Source organism: Daucus carota, chromosome 8 (genome assembly GCF_001625215.2).
Source record: "Daucus carota subsp. sativus chromosome 8, DH1 v3.0, whole genome shotgun sequence".
Classification (NCBI taxonomy): Eukaryota; Viridiplantae; Streptophyta; class Magnoliopsida; order Apiales; family Apiaceae; genus Daucus; species Daucus carota.
In genome coordinates, this window is record NC_030388.2 from 9853931 (window position 1) to 9876847 (window position 22917).

General features: G+C 37.6%; 1 protein-coding gene across 1 annotated transcript; it reads right to left on the reverse strand.

Moving 5' to 3' along the window:
- Positions 1–1749: 1749 nt before the first annotated feature.
- On the reverse strand, positions 1750–3147 carry LOC108198119 (ATP-dependent DNA helicase pfh1-like). The gene is made up of 2 exons (XM_017365892.1): positions 2089–3147; positions 1750–1977 (listed from the first exon to the last, which is right to left on the reverse strand). The coding sequence occupies exons 1-2, from the start codon at positions 3145–3147 to the stop codon at positions 1750–1752; spliced, it is 1287 nt and encodes a 428-aa protein (XP_017221381.1).
- Between the last annotated feature and the right edge of the window lie 19770 nt (positions 3148–22917).

Consider the following 22917-nt stretch of genomic DNA (forward strand, 5'->3'; position numbering starts at 1 on the left):
TTGCAAAGGCAGGCAATCTCAAAAAAAGAGATACTATTGTATTCCAAATGACTGGAAATTCACAAAAGTTTGAGGTTTCTGTATTTGAAAGTGATATACTTAAAAATTGCAATACATCAGGTGAGTAGGCTGAAATTATGCATGAAATGTTAATATTTACATGTCTTATTGTATAGCATTTAAAATTTCAGGAATTGGCCATCGCACTGGAGTGATGAGCTGGTTTAAAATGATAAATGAAAATGTCTTAAGTAGTGGACAAATGGTATGCGTTCTATTTGTTAGTCATACTATGATCGTAAGCTCTGCTATCTTGTAATTGTGTATTATATGTGCAGGAGATCACAAGAGTTGTCATGCAGAGTAGCGGTGCAATTTTTCATGAAAAAGTGAATCTAATTATGGGAGGTGCAGAAACGGTTATAGTGGAATTCTGCGCTGTTCGCAATTTCCTGACTGGAATGTCTAAGCTGATACAACAATATCATGTGGAAGAGGATGATGTGTTGGTGTTCAGATATGTATCACCATCTACATTTTCTGTTGGTTTCTTCAAGTCATCCGGTATGGCTTTCAATTACAACATGGAGACTACAATTGTATCTACAACAATGAACAATGTGCAGGAGCCAGAAGTGATCTTGATATCTGACAGTAGTGTTGAAAGTAAGTAAATCATTGGAACTACTTAAGATTTTTTTGGCTGATTGAAATGCGGCTAATATAACATTTTATCAATTGCAGTGGTCGAAGAGGCTGTGCTCAATCTTGATAATGAAGAAGAAGGTTAATTAGTTTTCTATTTTTAGTGTTATTTTAATGATTTGCACCTCACACATGTAAAGCAATTGAACTGTTGTGCAGATAACAACATGGACTTCGGAGCAGGAGATATTGAGGATAATGTTTTCTTCCAGGTTACTCTAAAGCGATCTCATGTGGATGAAAAATATCATGGAGTGGTTAGTATACATCTGTTGAGTTATATTATAACATGTCATTTACTGTGAGGAGAATATTTATTCTTTGGTTTGCTTCTTATGCAGTACTTGCCCAAAACGCTCTACTCAACATTTAACAGTTGGAGTCGAGGAACAACTATAAGACTTATCTGTGGAGATAATGTGTACTACGTTGCTGCTTTGAGAAACCAAAAGATTTGCAGGCTGGGAAGAGGATGGACAGAGTTCACAATTGGAAATGAATTTGAAGAGGGTCAGATCTTGCAGTTCATCTACGTAGCAGACAAAACCTTCCAAGTTGATGTTGTTTGATTAGATTTTGAAGTTTATTGTTAGAATAACTATTATGACTTTTTTCATATTAGAAATTGTCAGTTTGCGAGTGTTAACTCATGTCTTGAAAATGAATATCAGTACTGCTTAATGTAATGAGACAAATCTAGCTTGCGTTTAACCTTTTGGGAAAGAATGTTTTGCATCAGTAAAATATGTGTATTTACTATGTGTGCAGATTGTTGTTCTTGAAATGAGTTTGCTTATATCTACAATTGCCAATTTCTGCAGTTTGGCAAACAAAATGAACATATAACTGACAATTGGTTAAGTAACATCCAATTGATATCCTAAAGGAATGGCAAAGCTGAAAAAGAAACAGACCACATCAAATTTAATGACTTTGTAATTAGATAACAAAGTAGCAAAAGTTTAATAAACCACATAAGAATATTTTCTACATGGGCGATATTGTAGCATAAAATAACATATAACTCAGAATGAAGTTAAAAATCTAGCTTCTTGGTAAAGCATAAAAAACTTCTTTATAGACCACATTCTGAGTTATATTTGATGGCTGTCCAGCTTCATCATCAACAAAGATTCTTAAACCTTGAGGAGATGTAACTCTGCTAATTGCCACATAAAACTGACCATGCGTAAAGACCGCCTTTGGTAGATACAATCCAATATTTTGAAGAGACTGACCTTGAGCTTTATTAATAGTCATCACGTAGCATATCTGCAATGGCATTTGTTTTCAGATTAGCTTGTAAGGCATTCTTGTATCACTGGGACATAATTCCATTCTAGGAATAAAATGTCGTGTCCCAAGAAACGCGCCTCAGATAACCTCACATTCTACGCAGAACTTCAAGCATTTAGTGATGATCATTCTTGTTCCGTTGCAGAGACCTAAAGTTTGGTTCAAATTTCTCATAAGCATAACGACCACTCCAACTTTTAATTTAATCTCATGAGGTGGCATCCCAGGAAGATTAATAGAATTGAGATATTCAATTGGGAATGCAGAGTTCAAATCCTCGTCTGTTCCGCCAAATTCCTCTGCACTGTCAACGCTATAGTACGAAACCGATTCACCAGGCAACTTCTCGACAATAAGTGAATTCAGATGACTTACTGTTTGATTCGTAGGTGTTAAGATGGCTCTTTCACTCAAATATTTTGGATCTGTGCAGTTGGCAACAAAATCCGGGAATGTACTCTCAATCATGTTGTCAACTGTATTCTCCTGCGCAGTATCACAAAACTGAGGAGGAATCAGGATGTCATTTTCCTTGGCATCTGGAAGAATACTCTTGTCTGGAAGAGGCAACTTCCCATCACCTGCGTCCAAAACCCACTTTGCAAACTGCAAAAGTTCCTCAACTTCCTTGGCAGTCTTTCCTTGATTAAGTCGCATATTGGTGGTCAGTAAAAAAATCTTACAAATAGACCATAAGCGCGATCTTGTAATACATGCAGAAACTATTTCACCTCTATCGCCTTGGGTAATGACAGGTAAGATCTGCCTAAAGTCTCCACCAAGTACAACTGTTATTCCTCCGAATGGCATAGTTGAACGTATTGGATCGACTGACTTCATAATATTCTTCAGTGACCTATCCAAACACTCAAAAGCATAACGATGTTGCATAGGTGCTTCGTCCCAAATGATGAGCTTTGTCTGCCTTATAAGCTCAGCTATGTCTGAATTCTGGCCTATATTGCAGAGCGAGTAGTCATCAAGCACAATTGGAATTTTAAACCGAGAGTGCGCAGTACGACCCCCAGGCAAGAGTGTGGCTGCTATCCCAGATGAGGCCACTGGAAGCACAATGTCACCTTCAGATCTTAATTTAGCTATCAAAGTTCTCCACAAAATAGGTTTTTCCGCATCCACCGCTGCCATAAACAAAAAATAAGCCACCTTGGTTGGACTGAACTGAAGCTAACATAGCCTCATAAACACTAAGTTGTTCTTTAGTAAATTCTGATGCTCAGCCTTCATTTCAGCCATGTTGTAGCTAGTTTCTTCAAGTATGAGGTTGTTTGTTCCATGATTCAAGTAACTCAGTGGTGGTTGTGGCAACTGCGGATAGTTCTTCAAGCTTTTACCAATTGCACGTTGTAAATCATCAATTTCTGCATGTTATTTAATGGATGAGAACAAAAAATGACCGATAATCTGTGGCAATATTGTGTAACAAATAACTTGCAACGTAAATTACACCAATATAGAAAAGTTTAACAAAACAATCTGAGGCGTAAGTTCATGTGTGCAAAATACCAATTTTAAAAAATAATCATAACTGAGATGTATGAAGCATGAATCATAACAAAATTTAAAACCACATTATCTTAAAATGACTGTAACAGAAGACAGTCCAAAATTTAAAACAACTGCCATCTTAAAATGACTATTAGAAAAAATCAATTTTTGCATCAGTCGAATGTTTTACATCTTCAATTAATGTAAATGTAATAGGTTTACAGAAATAAGTTCTAGAAATTATTTATAGACAAATAAGCTAACAATAAATTTACAGAAAGTAAGCGGAACTGTAAATTGTTGTACCTGCAAGGGCATAGAACTGCAGCTGCATATCATTGAGAATGAGATTCTGATTTTAGTAAACGTCTTTTCAAGAGAATGTCGTCTACCATTTGATTCCAATGCTTGCTCCACAGACTTTCCATGTCAATAACTTTGCAGTTGACTATAATGTGAACAAAAAGTCGGCGTATTTGGGGTGGCAATCCTCCAGCTGAACTGTTAGATATAATTGATGATTACTAATGTTCTTAAAGTTTGTTTTAGAACAGGAGTGATCAGAGTTTAAGCTGGAAGCTGATCAGAGTTTACTAAAGTCTGACCAGAGTTTAATAAAGTCTGATCAGAGTTTACATAGTCAAGACTCGTCAGAGTTTACACGTGGAAAGAGCTCAGAAGCGGATATACTTCAAGGAAGGATAGAAGCGGAGGAGTGATTTGCTGACTATGGAAACTAAACAGAAAACTGGAGCAATCTTTGATTGATAGAATACATAGCTGATTTATAGGAAATCAAATCAGAGATTGATTTTGTAACTGTGTCTATATAAACACAGAATAGGGTTACTCTATATGAGTTGAGTTATCGAGTACATTGTTAAGAACCCTAGCAGCTCTTAGTGATACAATATAAATCACTGAGAGAGTTTTTGTAACCATTCAAGCTTTGTGAATAAGAGTTTATTGTTTTCAATCTCTTATATTGTTATACTGTGTTACAGATTGTGATCACTATATCATCTTATATAGTGAGTTTATAGGACCTAACAAGTGGTATCAGAGCCAGCTCTGTTAAGATTACTACAGTGAGATCTTAATCACAATCATGTCTGAAAAGTCACAAGCTTCATCCTTTAGAGTTCCAATCCTTAAGGCATCTGAATATCCAGTCTGGAAAGAGAGAATGATCATATTCTTAGACTCTGTTGATCCAGAATACCTTGACAGGATCTATGATGGACCACATATGCCCACCAAGCTCTCTGTTGGGATTGCAGATGAGCCTCAGAAGATGATTCCAAAGGAGAAGAAAGATTACACCCCTGAGGACATTTTATCAATTGGTAAAGACTCTAAGGTGAAACACCTTCTGCATAGTGCTCTTGATAATGCAATGTCTAATAGGGTGATTGGGTGCAAAACTGCTAAACAGATCTGGGATGCTCTGGATACCAGATGTCAGGGAACTCAGGCCATAAAGAAAAACAGAAAAACAATTCTAACACAGGAGTATGAGCACTTTGACTCAAAATCTGGTGAGTCCTTGACAGATCTGTATGACAGATTTGTCAAACTGATGAATGACTTATCTCTGGTGAACAAGGAATATGATCTTGAAGACTCAAACCTCAAATTCCTTCTGGCTCTCCCTGAAAAATGGGATTTGAAAGTCACTACAATAAGAGACAATCTTGATCTTGGAGAAATGTCTCTTGATGATGTTTATGGAAGACTGAAGACTCATGAACTTGAGATGGAACAGAGGAGCAAACGTCATGGAGGAAAATCAAAGTCTGTTGCTTTAAAAGTTCAAGAGGAGGCTGCTAAAAGCAAGGGAAAAGCTCATGTCACAAAGTCTGACATTGAGTCATCAAACTCTGATGACTCAAACTCTGATGTTCTCTCAGACTCTGATGACAGTGATGGTGAGATGATGCAGTTAGCAGCATTGATGGTGAAAAGCTTCAAGAAGTTGGCCTACAAAAAGTTCAACAAAGGCAAAAGTTTTTCAAGGAAAGACAGAAACTCTGACAGAGTTTATGATAAGAAGAACTTCAGGAAGAATGAGGGCAAGGAAGGGAAAGCTGGAAAGGCTGACAAGTATACCTGTTTCAACTGTGGTGAAAAGGGTCACTTTGCATCTGAATGCAAGAAAGCCAAGAAGGAAAAAGAAAAAGCCTTTATCACCAAGAAAGGAAACTGGACAGATACATCTGATTCAGAGGAAGAAGTCAATTATGCTCTGATGGCAAACACTGACAACAACTCTGAATCCACTGCTAAGGTACCTCATTCAACTCTTGCCTTTGATACTGAAGATATAACTGAGTTAAGATTGTTTCTTAAAACTTTGCATACCAGCTTTAGAGATCAGACTTTAGAGAATGAAAGATTAAAATCTGAAACTCTAAGTGTAAAGAAAAGGAATGATTTTCTAGAAAAAGAATTAGTTCAGATGTTGGAAGTTCAGAAAGAGAGAGATGATGCTGTCATTGTCAAAGATGAATTATTAAAGAGGTATGCAACTCTTCAATCAGAACTTGCTAAGGAAAGGGATATCATTAAAACATGGACTAGTTCAGGCAAAACTACTCAGGATATCTTAGGTAGTGGAAACTGGAAGAAGGGACTAGGTTACACTGATAACTCAGAAACTGAGTCATCAAAAACAGAGTCTGTTAAAACTCAAAAACCTAAGGTTAAACCTGTTAAATTTGTTGCTGAATCCTCTAAGTCTAAACAGAGTAGACCAAAATCAGAGATTAACAACAATTTAAAATCTGATAAGCACAAACAGGTTAACATAGGACTGATGACTCAGAAACAGCTTAAACATAAGCTTAAAGAGGTAAAGTCTGATGACAAAAACAAGGAGCCTAAGAAAAATAGAAATGGCAAGATTGGAATAGACAAGAGTAATAACTACATGCCTATTCCAAATGCACCTAGGAAGACATGCCATAACTGTGGGAATACTAATCATCTTGCTAATTTTTGCAGGAAGAACAAGGACATTAACTCCTTACCTACAAAGTCTGGAGTTAGAAAAAGTAGTATTAGATATAAACCACAAGATCCATGTTTTCATTGTGGTAGTTTATGGCATTCTATTTATACTTGCAAAGAATATCATAGTTTGTATTATGATTATTATCAATTGAAGCCTTCTTTGAAAAAGGTTAATAAAAACTCTGCAAGTACAAAATCTGTTTCAAGTACAAACTCTGATCCAAAGTCTGTTAGCTCAAACTCTGATAATAATAATAATTCCGCTGCAAAAGCTAACAAACTTAATAAGGCCAAAGGATCCAAGCAAGTCTGGGTCCTTAAAACTAATAATTAGTGGTCTTTGTGATTGCAGGGCAACAGGAAGAATATCCTAGTCTTGGACAGTGGATGTTCAGGACACATGACTGGAAATAAGGCCCTGCTGTCAGAGTTTGTGGAGAAAGCAGGCCCAAGTGCTTCTTATGGAGATGGCAACATAGGAAGGACTCTGGGATATGGCAACATCAATCTTGGAAATGTCATCATATCAAATGTAGCTCTTGTTCAAGGGCTAAAACACAATTTACTCTCTGTCAGTCAAATCTGTGACAGAGGATATTGTTATTTTACACCAACTATGAGAAAGATTGTAGAAGGGGGGGTTGAATACAATCTTTTACAAACTTAAAAGATTCAAGAATGGTACACTAAGAACACAGTAAACAGAAAAACACCAAGTATTAAAAATACGGGTGGATTGAATGATCCACCCGTGAGATTTTATATAGAAGAATCTGTGGATTGTTTACAATTCGCACAGCTGCTGGTTCATCACTCAACAAGTTCTAACTCTCAGATTTTTCTCTCAAGTAATTGAACAAGTTCAACTGATGCTACTAACTTGGTTATATACCCCAAGTTTTACAAAGCTTTTAGCTAGATTACAAAATGCACTCTAATCTAAAAACAATGCTGCACAACTTTGTCTTATGCATGCTTTCTGAGATGTCTTCATCTTTGACCATCATCTTGATTTGATCCAGATTGCACTGCATGAGATAAGTATGTTTCTGCTTCTTCTTTATTTTCCTAATTAGGCTTCCATGTCTATTTTAGTGTAATTCGATCCATGTGATTTGTCAGACTTAAGCTCTAGTCACTTTCAACTGCTCTTTGCTTCATCAGTTGAAGGTTCTGGTTGCTTTCAACTGCTATTGACTTTATCAGTTGAATGCCTGGCTCATCAGTTGAATGAATTACAAACTCCATCAGTTGAATGCTGTTCCAGTCTTATCAGTTGAATTCCTCAGCATTATCCGTTGAACACTTTGTCTTCAGTTGAATGCTTGATTTTCATCAGTTGAAACATCATCCAGTCTTTATCAGTTGAACAGTTACATCTTCATCAGTTGAATATCCTTCACTTAGATAAAATTACATGGCATTGGATATTTACAATTAGCCATCCTATTCTACCCATCCGTTGATAATTCCCAAAGACAAGAAATGTAACAATTACAACTGAAATTTGATAAGGATTCTAAGTAAGACATGTTACAAAAATGTTTATGTTATCATCAAAGATTATTGATTCCTAACAATCTCCCCCAATTTATGACTGGAGAAGATGCAGACATAAATTCTACACTTGATGATAACAAAACATTAATAAAATAAAATGCAGAATTTAGATACAAGAGTTAGAAAAGATTACAGATGATTATGCTCCTCTAGACTGAGCAGTTACTTGTTCCTAGAAGATCTTCTTCTTCTGGACTTAAGTTTTTCTTCAAGAATATTGATCTGTTTCTGAAAGATCCTGTAGAACCATTCTTCATCACTATCTTGTCTGTTGAGCTTGGATTGGAGAGTCTTCAGAGTATTCAAGCTAGCAACCTTGAGTTGATCTTTAGGTCTGAAAAATCTCCTAACACCTTGATTGTCCCTAAATTCCATGACTGGAGTAGGTTCATGATGAATTTTCTTTCCAGTGTAGGGAATTTTCAGCCTTCTTTGTAGACTAGCATCTGAATTCCATTCCTTCCTGATCTCAAGGATTCTCTTTAGTACCATTTGCTTTGCAGGTGGTGTAAATCCTCCAGTCCTCTTCATAGATCCATATATTTTTGTTAGAGAACTGAATCCCTCAGAATTCAGAACTCTGTGAAGAGGCCAGATGACATCACCCTTGTTTTTGTAAGAGAATACCAATCTTTCAGGTAACTTTGAAGTTGCTTCTATTCCCCTTACTTCTTGAAGATCATCCAGCTCCAGATCCAACTCAGAAATTTCTTCAATGTTAGCAATGATGAGATAGTCATCAGGGTTCTCAGGTTCTTTTGGAGGTTTAGGAGGGTTAGCCATCCTTTTAGCCACAGATTTGACTTTCTTCTTTGGCTTGGAAGATTCTTGGACAAGAAAAGCTGGAATTGGAATATCTTCCAAGTCAATTGGCTCCTCCTTTGGCATTATTGGCTCATCATGGAAGTTGACATCTGGATGTACTACTGTGGTATCCTTGATTGGAGAAGAAGGCTTTGAGATAGGCTTTTCTGGCACTTCTTCTCTTCTCTTGGCTGCCTCAGGCATCTTAGTTTTAGATTTGACTCTCTTTTTCTTTGGAGAAGGTTCAAGAGGCAATCCTTTCTCATTTAAAAACTCAGCTGCCAACTCCTCTTCCAGCTCAATAGCATACCTTTCATCCACCTCTATTTGGTTCAAAGAGAGTTGGGATTCAAACTCCTCTTTTTCACATTCTCTGGCCACCTCTTCAGCTTTTGCAAATGAGTAATGAGGATGACCAGTTCCAATAAACAACTTCTGGCCTTCTCTGAAGATGATGGCAAAATGAGCCTTTAAGGCCACATCTGCACAATCTTTATAACTTTTGATTTCTTGGCCCAAAAGCTTGTATTCATTTTTGTCAGGCCTGGCTAGTGGAAAGTAGATTGAGCTTGAGTCTTTTCCAGGCCTGGAGTAACCACAATTGTTTGGAAACAGAATTGGCTTGAACTCATTCAAAAATGATGGCTCACCCTTTTCTGTCTTGGAGGGAATAACAATCTCAGGTGTAATTACCCTGAGAATTGTGGTTGTGGTTGGAAAAGAGATTTGAGCTGTGGTGGCTGTAGAAGATGTAGATGATTTCTTGCCCAGTTGAGCCACTCTCTTTGCAATGGAGTCCAATTCTTTCATCCTTTCAATCTTTTGCTTTTCCCTTTCAGTGTGGAAAGGAGGAGGAATTTGACTGATTAATTCTGCAGGAGTTGGTAATTCTTTCTCCCCCTTTTTGTTAGCAGCAAGTGTAAGGGATGGGCTGGGAAGAGAAGCACCAGAGGCAAGAAGAAGATGTTGAAGGAGTCCAGTCTGAATTCTTTGATGCTGCAACATCTCATCCATTCTAGAGTTTAAGATATAGACATTGCCTTCCAGAGCTTCTACTTGCTTTTCCAATTGCAGTTGTTTTTGCTCAGAACCAGAAAGAGCTGATTTGACCTGAGCTGGAAGCTTTTCATCAATTTGTTTGGTCAGATCAGTCTTAACAGAGGCAATGAGAGAATTGAGATGCTCTATCTCTTTATGAAAGTGGAGAGATTGATATTTGTGAAGCTTGAGGTTTTCCAGAGCTTGACTGGCAATGGTGGCAGAGATGGCTTGAGAGGAGGATGAGCTTCCAGGTTGTGATTGAAGAAGAGTGGAGGCTTGCCTTTCCAGCTCCATGCTAACAACAATTGCATTGGCAGACTGCATGGAGAGCCATGAAGGTAGAGAAGTTGTAGGTTGTTCACCAAGGGATTCCTCAAGAGCATCATTGAGGTCTTCATCACTATCATCATAATGAAAATCATCTCCAGCATTGGCAGGCAGAGCTGTAAATGCCTCCTTTGCTCTAAGCATAGAAGATGTAGTGTGAATCAGATTGAGGTGCCTCTCAGCTGCTTGATTGTCCAATCTGGCAAATTCTTGAATAGAGGACATCCCATGAGTAAAAGTCTCAGGGTCTAGTGAAACACTATCCAAAATGGATCTATATTCAGCTTGAATCTCTTGTTCACTAAACCCTTCATTGACACCTGCATTTCTCTCATTATCTCTCTTTTCTTGCATCAAGGGCTCCCCTTGGCTCACCACACAACTCACCTCTCCCTCACTTACCCTTACTAAAGGGTCACTCTTATCCTCTCCTTTTTCCTGGCTAGAAGAAAATGTCAGACTCTCCACACCCTCTCCTTTTGCCAGCTCACTAGGCTGCCTCTCCACTCCATAGCTCACTCCACTCAATCCTAGAAGTGTTTGTGCTACCATGTGATCAACTACTGTAGAAAGAGGTAAAGTAATTGAAGTAGCAGCAGCTGTCAACTGATGAGAGACATCAGTTGAAACATTAGTAGATGAGGCATTCAACTGATGAGAGCTGTTAAGCAGATCAGTTGAAGGACAAACACTTGTCAACTGATGAGGGAGATCAGTTGAAGAAAATGAAGAAATAGGTTTAGAGGCTGTGATAGTTGAGTCTGTGGTGATTGATTTTAAAGGAAAATCCACAGAACACATTGTCACAGAGGAAGGAAATGGAAAAGAAAGATCCAACAAATCATCAAAATGATGATGATCAATCTCAGAAGGGGGCTTCTCCATGAAATCCAAAGATGGAGAATTTACAAGTGTGGTGTGAATTAATTCCACATCCACAGAAGAGGTTGGGGATTGTGTTTGAGTAGTAGAAATGGTAAGATCATAAATATGGGTGATTGGTTGAGATGAAGAAGGGGGCTGTGACTCCACATTTATTGGAGTCACATCAATCTGACTTTGAGAAGTTAAAGGCATGAAGTCCAGAATGGATGCCTGTGTGTGTGCAGAGTGCTTCAGTTTTTCACTTCTTAGCTTCTTTCTCCCATAAGCTTTTATTGGTGAAGAAGTGGTGTCCCTCCCCCTTTTTGACTGTGTCCCTGGTTGAGGACTATTTTTAATAGCAACATCCTTTTGGGAGGATGCTGCTAGGGATGAGTTTAATTCCATATTAACATCTACAGTCTTTTGGGAGACTGCAGAGTGGCCAGGCTGGTTAACACACACCTCTCCATCCTTATGCTTAGGGCTTCTTTGATGTTCACCCTTTCCCTCCCCCTCACAACCTCCAGTCACACTCCCCTCAGGTTTGTTTCTTTTGGTTTTTACAACAGGTGCCTTTTGGGAGGCATCTGAGGTTGGTTTAGAAGATTTGTTTTTAGAAGGTTTTGCCACTTGTGTGGACTGTTGATGGGCCTCTTCAACAGCCCTGATGGCAGAAAGCAAAGAAGGTGAGGGTTGAGAAAGAGTAGTAGGAAAGCCATGTACCTCTTTGTGCTTTCCAGCCTCCATTGTTGGCAGGTACACCACCTCCAAGGAGGGGTATAAATTCATCCTAAAGAGGTCTTTAAAGACCCTCTTTTCCTGCACAAAACTGGGAAGCTTGGCTTCCTTGTTAGTAATAACTAGCTTATCATTAAGATGATTAGCTAGCATCATAAGAAATCTGACATAATAAATATTCCTAGGTCTATCAGTTTTATCACCTAGTTTCTCCCCAATTTCTTGGATCATCAAACCACCAAAATTGAAATATTCATTAGTCAGGTACATGTAAAGCATTTGTAAGATCTGGGAAGTAAGGGCATTAAAATTACTAATTTTACCAGAAAATGCTTTAATAAATGCATCACATAAGTAACTCCATTCTCTCCTAAGACCCCTTCTTTCTATTTTACCTAAGGCATCAGTTGGCAAAACATAATTCATGGCATAAAGTAAATTAACCAACTGATTATCACTAGGCAAAGATAAAACAGTATTTTCAGGAATCTTAAAGCATGCTTTCATAACATCAGCATTGACAGAGTGAGTTTTATTATTGACAGAGAAGGTTAGAGTTTCATGCTCACTATTAAACTCTGCAGAGGTCCACATTTCCTCAACTATTTCATGGTAGATGATGGGAGCTTCAGTCATAGCATAAGAGAGCTGGCTTGACTTGATGAACTCCATCATCCTGTGATACTCCTTCTCCTCCACAGCCTTGGTGTCCACAAATGACGCAAAGTTGTTCTTCTCATAGATAAACCCACTTGGTGCAGTGTACTTCTTCATTGGTGCCATTGCAGTTACAGAGAAAGCTTGAAGAGAAATTAGAACTTGTTTTTTTTTTTTTTGCACAGAGAGAGAAGAGAGCTTTGAGAATTCGAAAGAGTAAGATGAAAAGAAATGAAAATAGATTAAAACACTTAAATACTTTCTCAGAAAATTGCTGTGATTGGCTGAGAAATTACCGTTGAGAAGAAATTACTCTTATTTATCTCTACAAAAATTACACACACGATCGTGTGTATAAAGTAAGTGAGAGACAAAAGAAATTTCAACGGCTCAGATCTGATAATGCTTTCAACGGATGAGATAAGCGCCTCTTTAAACTTCCTATTCAACTGATGAAGATCAGTTGAAGGCGTCTTCAACTGGTGTCATCAGTTGAATGAAAAACAACGCAAGAGGATATTGTTTCAAGCATCAGTTGAAACAATTTCACTAGTTCATCAGTTGAAATATTATAGACTTTATCCAGAATTATAATTAATTCAATTTTGATAAATCAAAATTAATCAAATTCTGGCTGCCAAATTACAGAAAAATTCACTCTAAATTAGGAGAAATTTAACATACCTAATTTACTTACCAACCTTGTGAATGTGGATTCATCAAGAGGCTTTGTGAAAATATCTGCAATCTGTTCTTCACTTGGAACAAAATGCATTTCAACAGTACCAGCCATCACATGTTCTCTTATGAAGTGATATTTGATGTCAATGTGCTTGGTTCTTGAGTGTTGTACTGGATTTTCAGTTATAGCAATAGCACTGGTGTTGTCACAAAATATTGGGATTTTTGAGAGATTTAATCCATAATCAAGTAATTGATTTCTCATCCACAATAATTGTGCACAACAGCTTCCAGCTGCAATGTACTCAGCCTCAGCTGTAGAGGTTGATACAGAATTTTGCTTTTTGCTAAACCAAGAAATCAATCTGTCACCAAGAAATTGACAGGTGCCAGTTGTACTTTTTCTATCAATTTTGCATCCTGCAAAATCAGCATCTGAATATCCAATTAGATCAAATCCAGAGTCTTTAGGGTACCAAATACCAAGATTTGGTGTTCCCTTAAGATATCTGAATATTCTTTTTATAGCAATAAGATGTGATTCTTTAGGATTAGATTGAAATCTAGCACAGAGACATGTAGAAAACATAATATCTGGTCTACTAGCTGTCAAATATAGAAGAGAACCAACCATGCCTCTATAATTAGAGATGTCCACAGATTTCTCATTAGGACTTAATTCTAATTTAGTGGCTGTTGGCATGGGAGTCTTAGCTTCTTTGCAATCCAATAAATCAAACTTTTTAAGTAGATCATAAATGTACTTAGTTTGATTTATGAATATACCTTCCTTTACTTGTTTAACTTGTAAACCAAGAAAGTAGGTGAGCTCTCCCATCATGCTCATTTCATACTGACTTTTCATTAGATTAGCAAACTTTTTGCAAAGTTTCTCATCTGTAGAACCAAAAATTATATCATCTACATAGATTTGAACCAGAATAAAGGCACCATTTACATTCCTGTAAAATAGTGTTTTATCCACAGTTCCTCTAGAAAAATGATTATCCAACAAGAATTGAGACAGAGTGTCATACCATGCCCTTGGTGCTTGCTTTAGTCCATAGAGTGCTTTCAATAAAAAGTAAACATACTCTGGAAATTCTGGATCTTCAAAACCAGGAGGCTGACTGACATATACCTCCTCTTCCAGTTCACCATTTAGAAAAGCACTCTTGACATCCATTTGATAAACTTTAAAGTTTGCATGAGCAGCATAGGCCAGGAAGATTCTTATTGCTTCCAGTCTTGCAACTGGTGCAAAGGTCACATCAAAATCAATTCCTTCAGATTGAGAGTACCCTTTAGCAACAAGCCTTGCCTTGTTTCTGGTGACAACTCCATTCTCATCCACCTTGTTTCTGAATACCCACCTTGTTCCTACAATAGTTCTGTTTTTAGGTTTGGGTACCAGCTTCCATACATTGTTTCTCTCAAATTGATTTAATTCTTCTTGCATAGCAAGAACCCAATCAGCATCTTTGAGAGCATCTTCTATGACTTTAGGTTCATCCTGTGAAAGGAATGCACTGTACAAACACTCATCTTGAGTTGCTCTTCTTGTTTGTACAGATGCATTTGCATTTCCAATAATTAGCTCAAAAGGGTGATCCCTTGTCCACTTTCTTTGTGGGGGAAGTGATTGTCTTGATGATGTGGCTTCATTGTTGAAGTTCAGGTTTCCATGTTGGAAAGCTCCCCCTAAATTTGACATCTCATTATTTCTAGACTGATTGAAACTTTGAGACATTCTTTCAACTGATGATCCTTGAGGTGTTTCAACTGATCCCTCCAATGTAGTTTCAACTGATGCTTCAGTTGAATTTCCAATTGTAGTTGTTTCTTGCACCAGAGAGTCATCAGTTGGAATATTAATTCCAGGATTAATTCCAACATTTTGAATAATGTCATCATCATCATCACGGTCATACAGATCACCTTCACCTTCATTCTCAAATCTGAGATTATCATGAAATCCTTCATCTGAGAATCCTTGAATCTTCTTATCATCAAAAACCACATGGATTGATTCCATAACAATGTTGGTTCTCAGATTATATACTCTAAATGATTTTCCATCAGAGTATCCAACAAAAATAGCTTCATCTGCCTTGGCCTCAAATTTTCCAAGATTTTCACCTTGATTTCTTAGAACATAACACTTGCATCCAAATACATGAAGAAAGCTAATTGTTGGCTTCTTTCCTTTGAAGAGTTGAAAGGGAGTTAGATTATGAGGTTTGGTAATTAGTGAAATGTTTTGAGTGAAGCAAGCAGTGTTCACAGCTTCAGCCCAAAAATAGGTTGGAAGTTGAGCTTCATTAATCATGGTTCTTGCAGCCTCAATAAGAGTTCTATTCTTCCTTTCAACAACACCATTTTGTTGTGGAGTTCTTGGTGCAGAGAACTCATGAGTAATTCCCTCTTCTTCACAAAATTCTTTCATCACAGAGTTCTTGAATTCTGTTCCATTGTCACTTCTTATCCTTCCAACTTTGACATCTGGATTGTTGTTTAATGCTTTGATATGATTGATGATGATTTTCCCAGCTTCATCCTTAGAATGCAGGAAGAAAGTCCAAGTGAATTTAGAAAAATCATCAACAATCACTAAGCAATATTTCTTCTTTGAAATGGACATTATGTTGACTGGTCCAAACAAATCCATATGCAAGAGCTGAAGGGGCTTCACAATTGATGAAAGAGTTTTGCTTTTGAAAGAGCTTCTCTTTTGCTTTCCTAGCTGACAAGCTCCACAAAGTCCATCTTTGGAGAATTCCAGCTTAGGTAGACCTCTTACCAAGTCCTTCTTTACTAACTCATTCAGGGTTTTGAAATTTAGATGAGACAGTCTCTTATGCCATAGCCAACTGTCATCTGAGCTTGCTTTGCTGAGAAGGCAAGTGATAGATTCAGACTTTACAGAATTAAAGTCAGCTACATACACATTTCCTTTCCTTTGTCCAATCAGAACCACATTGTTGTCATCTCCTTTGGTGACAACACAGGCTGCAGGAGTGAAATTAACTTTGTAACCTTTGTCACAGAGCTGACTGATGCTAAGCAAGTTGTGCTTAAGACCAGACACCAATGCAACTTCATCAATGATGACATTCTCTTTTGCAATCAAGCCATATCCCATAGTATATCCTTTGCTGTCATCTCCAAAGGTAATGCTAGGGCCAGCTTTCTCCACAAACTTTGTGAGCAGGGAGGAATCACCAGTCATGTGCCTGGAGCATCCACTATCCAAGTACCACAAATTCTTCTTGTGGTTTCCCTGCACACATTTCACAAACAGATCAAGTTGATTTTGGTACCCAAATTGCTTTGGGTCCAGATTTGTTAGTCTTAGCAGCCTTTTCCACTTTCTCAACCTTTTCCTTGGATTGAATTGGTTCAATCTTTGGTTTTGGTTGAGAAGTTGGAATATCAACTCTGTTTTCAAACACAGGCCTTTGAGACATGCATAAATTGTTCATTCCATGCAAATTTGAATGAAATTGAGGCATGTTAAAGGCATTAAAATAAGGATTGAACATATATGGCATGTTAGGCTGAGAATAAGGATTGTGAGGCAATAAACCAGGCATCATATTCATAGCAGATAAATTCATGTGAGGAACAGATGTCATAGGAATAGGCAAGGATAAATTAGGAGCAACCACAGTTTTACAATTAGCAGATAAATGATTTACACTACCACACTTGCTGCAGGTTTTCCTAAGAGCACTAGCATTGGGAGTGTAATTGGTGTGCTTGTTAACTCCTATTTTGCCATTTCTATTTCCTTTCTTCTTTTTAGTCTCCTCAGATTTATGCTCATTAGTATCCAAATTCTTCTTGTTCTTGTTACTAGAATGAAGAGTGTTATTAACACTATCACTGGTCTCAGAAGAACTATTCTCACCTTTAACAAAATTCTTTTTAACAGGACCATATTTCTTGTTAAGCTTCTTGAGAACATTCTTGTCAACTGATGAGTTTTTGTTCAACTGATGACTCTCATCAGTTGAGACTTTGTTCTTCAACTGATGATCATCATCAGTATTCTCATCACCTGAACTGTTCTCAGATATCTTAAGCACTTTCTTATTCCTCTTCCACTCATTCTCTACAAAGGTCTCTCTACCTTGCATGTTGATGATATTGGTGGAAACATCCCTACCAGATTTCCATTTGGCAATAATCTCTTGTTCCTTATCAAGCTGCTTTCTTATGATCTCTTCTCTTTTCAGAACAACCAAGAGATCATCCTTGGCTGTCTGACACTCAATTTTCAGCTTCTCAAACTCAATAAATTGAGCTTCTAAAACACTATTTCTATCACTAAGGAAGGTGTTAGCTTCCTTAATTCTACTATTTTCCTTAGTGAGAGATTTTAAAGAAACATGCAAATGATACAATTCTGTAGACATTTCATTAATGGTAGCATTGCATTCATCTTTAGTTAACTCAACTAGGTTTGTAGTGAATACCTGACTACTGCTTCCAGTGTTTTCTTCTTGATCTGTGGAGTTGGCCATTAGAGCTAGATTGACAAACTCTTCCTCTTCATCAGAATCATCTCCAGCTGCCCAATCATCCTTTGTGATGAATGCTCTTTCTTTTTGTTTGAGAAGTTCATAATATTTCTTTTTGTAGTCAATGTTTTCACTTGACTTCTTCTCAACTTTAGGCTTTCTGCACTCATTTGCAAAGTGACCTGCATTCCCACAGTTGAAGCACTTGAATTTTGATCTGTCTACCATGCTTCTATCAGACTTGGGATTGCCTTTAAAGGATTTTGCAGAATTAAAATTCTTTTTGAATTTCAGTTTGGAGAATCTTCTTGACAGGAAGGCTAGATGTTCATCAATTCCATCACTCTCTTCACCAGAATCAGCTACTTCTTTCTCCTTTCTTCTTCCTTTGCTTGACTCTGAGCTCTCCTCTTTGACCAACTTCTCAGTTTCTTCAACTTGAGACTTTCCCTTGTCCTTGACAGTATCCTCCAGAGATGCAACTAGAGCCACAGATGAATGCCCTTTCTTTTGGCTTTTCTCAATCTCTTCATCTTGTTCCATTTCAAGCTCATAAGTCTTTAAGGTTCCATACAGTCTCTCTAGAGTATAGTCTTTAAACTCTTGTGTATTTCTGAGAGAGACTGTCATGGGCTTCCATTCTTTAGGAAGAGCCCTTAAGAATTTCAAGTTTGAATCCTTAACTTGATATATTCTTCCAAAGAGCTTTAGACCATTTAACAGTTTTTGAAATCTGTTAAATGTATCACTCAAACTTTCACCAGCCTTGAAATGGAATGACTCATATTGTTGAATCAGAAGCTGCATCTTGTTTTCTCTAACTTGCTCATTCCCTTCACAGATGGTCCTGATGGTGTCCCAAACTTCTTTGGCACTTGTGCAGCTAATAACACTATCAATCATTTCTTGATCCAAACCATTGAACAGAAGATTCATGGTTTTCTTGTCCTTGTGCACTTCTTCAGTATCTTCTTGAGAATATTCATGGATAGGTTTTGGAATCATCTTACCTACCATGTCTTCACCATCAGCTCCCATACTTGTGCAGACCTTCATGGGGACATGAGGTCCTTTTTCAATACAGTTCACATAGCTTTCATCAATGGACAACAGATGCAGATGCATTCTCACTTTCCAGTGAAAATAGTTGTCTTTGTCAAGAACAGGAATCTTCACTCCAGCATCCTTCTTTCCCATCTTTCTCTAGCAGTGTTGATCTTTTTCCCTGTTTGTTGGGAACCTCGCTCTGATACCAATTGTTATTTTACACCAACTATGAGAAAGATTGTAGAAGGGGGGGTTGAATACAATCTTTTACAAACTTAAAAGATTCAAGAATGGTACACTAAGAACACAGTAAACAGAAAAACACCAAGTATTAAAAATACGGGTGGATTGAATGATCCACCCGTGAGATTTTATATAGAAGAATCTGTGGATTGTTTACAATTCGCACAGCTGCTGGTTCATCACTCAACAAGTTCTAACTCTCAGATTTTTCTCTCAAGTAATTGAACAAGTTCAACTGATGCTACTAACTTGGTTATATACCCCAAGTTTTACAAAGCTTTTAGCTAGATTACAAAATGCACTCTAATCTAAAAACAATGCTGCACAACTTTGTCTTATGCATGCTTTCTGAGATGTCTTCATCTTTGACCATCATCTTGATTTGATCCAGATTGCACTGCATGAGATAAGTATGTTTCTGCTTCTTCTTTATTTTCCTAATTAGGCTTCCATGTCTATTTTAGTGTAATTCGATCCATGTGATTTGTCAGACTTAAGCTCTAGTCACTTTCAACTGCTCTTTGCTTCATCAGTTGAAGGTTCTGGTTGCTTTCAACTGCTATTGACTTTATCAGTTGAATGCCTGGCTCATCAGTTGAATGAATTACAAACTCCATCAGTTGAATGCTGTTCCAGTCTTATCAGTTGAATTCCTCAGCATTATCCGTTGAACACTTTGTCTTCAGTTGAATGCTTGATTTTCATCAGTTGAAACATCATCCAGTCTTTATCAGTTGAACAGTCACATCTTCATCAGTTGAATATCCTTCACTTAGATAAAATTACATGGCATTGGATATTTACAATTAGCCATCCTATTCTACCCATCCGTTGATAATTCCCAAAGACAAGAAATGTAACAATTACAACTGAAATTTGATAAGGATTCTAAGTAAGACATGTTACAAAAATGTTTATGTTATCATCAAAGATTATTGATTCCTAACAGATATCATGTTGATTTCTATGAAGAACACAGTGAGATAGTAAGCAAGTCAACAGGCAAGGTGGCAGTGATTGCTCACAGACATGGAAATATTTATGAAATCCACTTGCCTATAAACTCTGAAGGAAAAGCAATTTGCTTGTCTACAAGAATCTCTGCAGAAGAAAGTTGGAAGTGGCACAAGAAGCTCTCACACCTGAATTTCAACTCCATAAATGAGCTTATAAAGAAAAAGCTTGTGAGAGGACTCCCTGAATCACTACTCACATCTGATGGATTATGTGACTCATGTCAAAAGGCCAAGCAGAGAAAGACATCCTTCAAGAGTAAGACTGAATTCTCAATAAAGAAACCATATCATCTTCTACATGTTGATCTATTTGGACCAGTTAATGTACCATCCATTGCAAGGAAGAAATATGCTCTTGTCATTGTTGATGAGTATACCAGATACACTTGGGTATATTTTCTTCACTCTAAAGATGAAACAGCCTTGCATCTGATGGATCATGTGAAGCAACTGGATCATGGATCTGAAGACAAAGTGAAGATCATTAGAAGTGATAATGGAACTGAGTTCAGAAATTCAACAATGGAAGAGTTTTGCAAAGAAAGAGGTGTAGTGCAACAGTTTTCTGCACCTGGTACACCACAGCAAAATGGTGTAGTTGAGAGGAAAAACAGGACTCTTATAGAAGCTGCCAGAACTATGCTTGATGAGGCTAAATTACCTACTTATTTCTGGGCAGAAGCTGTTCAAACAGCTTGTTTCACTCAAAATGCAACCTTGATCAATAAGCATGGCAAGACCCCATATGAGATGGTGAAGAAAAAGAAGCCAAATCTGAACTACTTTCATATATTTGGGTGCAAATGCTTTGTATTGAAGACTCATCCAGAACAGCTTACCAAGTTTGATTTAAAAGCTGATGAAGGCATTTTTGTAGGGTATCCTCTGACAACAAAAGCCTTCAGAGTCTATAATCTAAGAACCAAGGTGATCATGGAATCCATACATGTGTCATTTGATGACAAAAGAATTATGGGCTTAGCAGATATGGATGATCATGAAGAACTGCATTTTGAGAATGAAGAAATATTCTATGATTCAACAAACTCTGATGAACAGTCAAACTCTGACTGTGACCAAAATACAGCAAACTCTGGTGACAATTTACAAGTTCATGATGATGAAGCAAATGTTGAGGGGGAGCATCAGAATGTTTCAAACTCTACTCAAGACTCAAGCTCATCAGAGAATGCTGACTCAAACTCATCAGAGAATAATAATTCAAACTCTGATAACACAACAATAGGGGGAACTACAGAGAATGATCAACAGAATCAAGAGAGCATGGATCAAGGGGGAGGATCCAATGATGAAAATGGTCAACTTCCACATGCTAGGAAGTGGACAAAATCTCATACACCTGATTTGATAATTGGAAATCCAGAAGCAGGTGTGCAAACAAGGACAGCTACAGCAAATGAGTATTTACATCATTGCTTTCTGTCACAAACAGAACCTAAAAAGGTGGAGGAAGCTCTTCAAGATGCTGACTGGATTCAAGCAATGCAAGAAGAGCTAATTGAGTTTGAGAGAAACAAAGTCTGGACCCTAGTACCAAGACCAAAAGATAGATCCATAGTTGGTACAAAATGGGTTTTCAGAAACAAAACTGATAGTGAAGGTGTCATTACAAGGAATAAAGCAAGACTTGTGGCAAAAAGGTATTCACAACAGGAAGGTATTGATTATGATGAGACATTTGCTCCAGTTGCAAGATTGGAGGCAATCAGAATCTTTCTGGCCTATGCTGCTCACAAGAAATTCAAAGTATTCCAGATGGATGTCAAAAGTGCTTTTCTAAATGGGAAACTGGATGAAGAGGTATATGTTGAACAACCTCCAGGCTTTGTGGATCCAAAACATCCAGACTATGTCTACAGATTGGACAAAGCTCTCTATGGACTAAAGCAGGCTCCAAGGGCATGGTATGAAACTCTAGCTCAATTTCTTATTGAAAGTGGATTCACTAGAGGTACCATAGACAAAACCTTGTTTTATTTGAATCATGGTAATGATCTGCTTTTAGTTCAAATCTATGTTGATGATATCATCTTTGGTTCCACTAATGCTAAACTCTGTCAAAGATTTGCCAAGCTCATGCAGTCTAGGTACCAAATGAGCATGATGGGGGAACTCAGTTACTTTCTGGGTTTACAAGTTAAACAGACTGAAGATGGGATTTTCATAAATCAAGCCAAGTATACCAGAAATCTCTTGAAGAAATTTGGTATGCAAGACAGTTCAGCTGCAACTACTCCTATGGCAACAGAAACCAAACTAGACAAAGATACTGGTGCATCAGTGGATATCACAAACTATAGAGGAATGATTGGATCTTTGCTTTATCTGACTGCAAGTAGACCAGACACCATGTATGCCACATGTCTATGTGCAAGATTTCAGGCAGATCCAAGAGAGCCTCATCTGGTTGCAGTAAAGAGGATATTCAGATATCTCAAGGGAACCACATCATTGGGATTATGGTATCCTAGAGAATCAGATTTTAGTCTAATTGGATACTCTGATGCAGATTTTGCAGGTTGTAAAATTGACAGGAAAAGCACAAGTGGGAGTTGTCAATTTCTGGGTGGAAGACTTGTTTCTTGGTATAGCAAGAAGCAAAAGTCAATATCAACATCAACAGCAGAGTCAGAGTATATAGCTGCAGGCAGCTGCTGTGCTCAAATTCTTTGGATGAAGAATCAATTGTTGGACTATGGGTTATCCTTTTCTAAAATTCCTATTTATTGTGATAACCAAAGTGCTATTGCTATGACAGGAAACCCAGTTCAACATTCTCTGACAAAGCACATCAGTATAAGATATCATTTTATAAGGGAGCATGTACTGGAAGGAACCATTGAACTTCACTTTGTTCCCACAGAACAGCAGCTAGC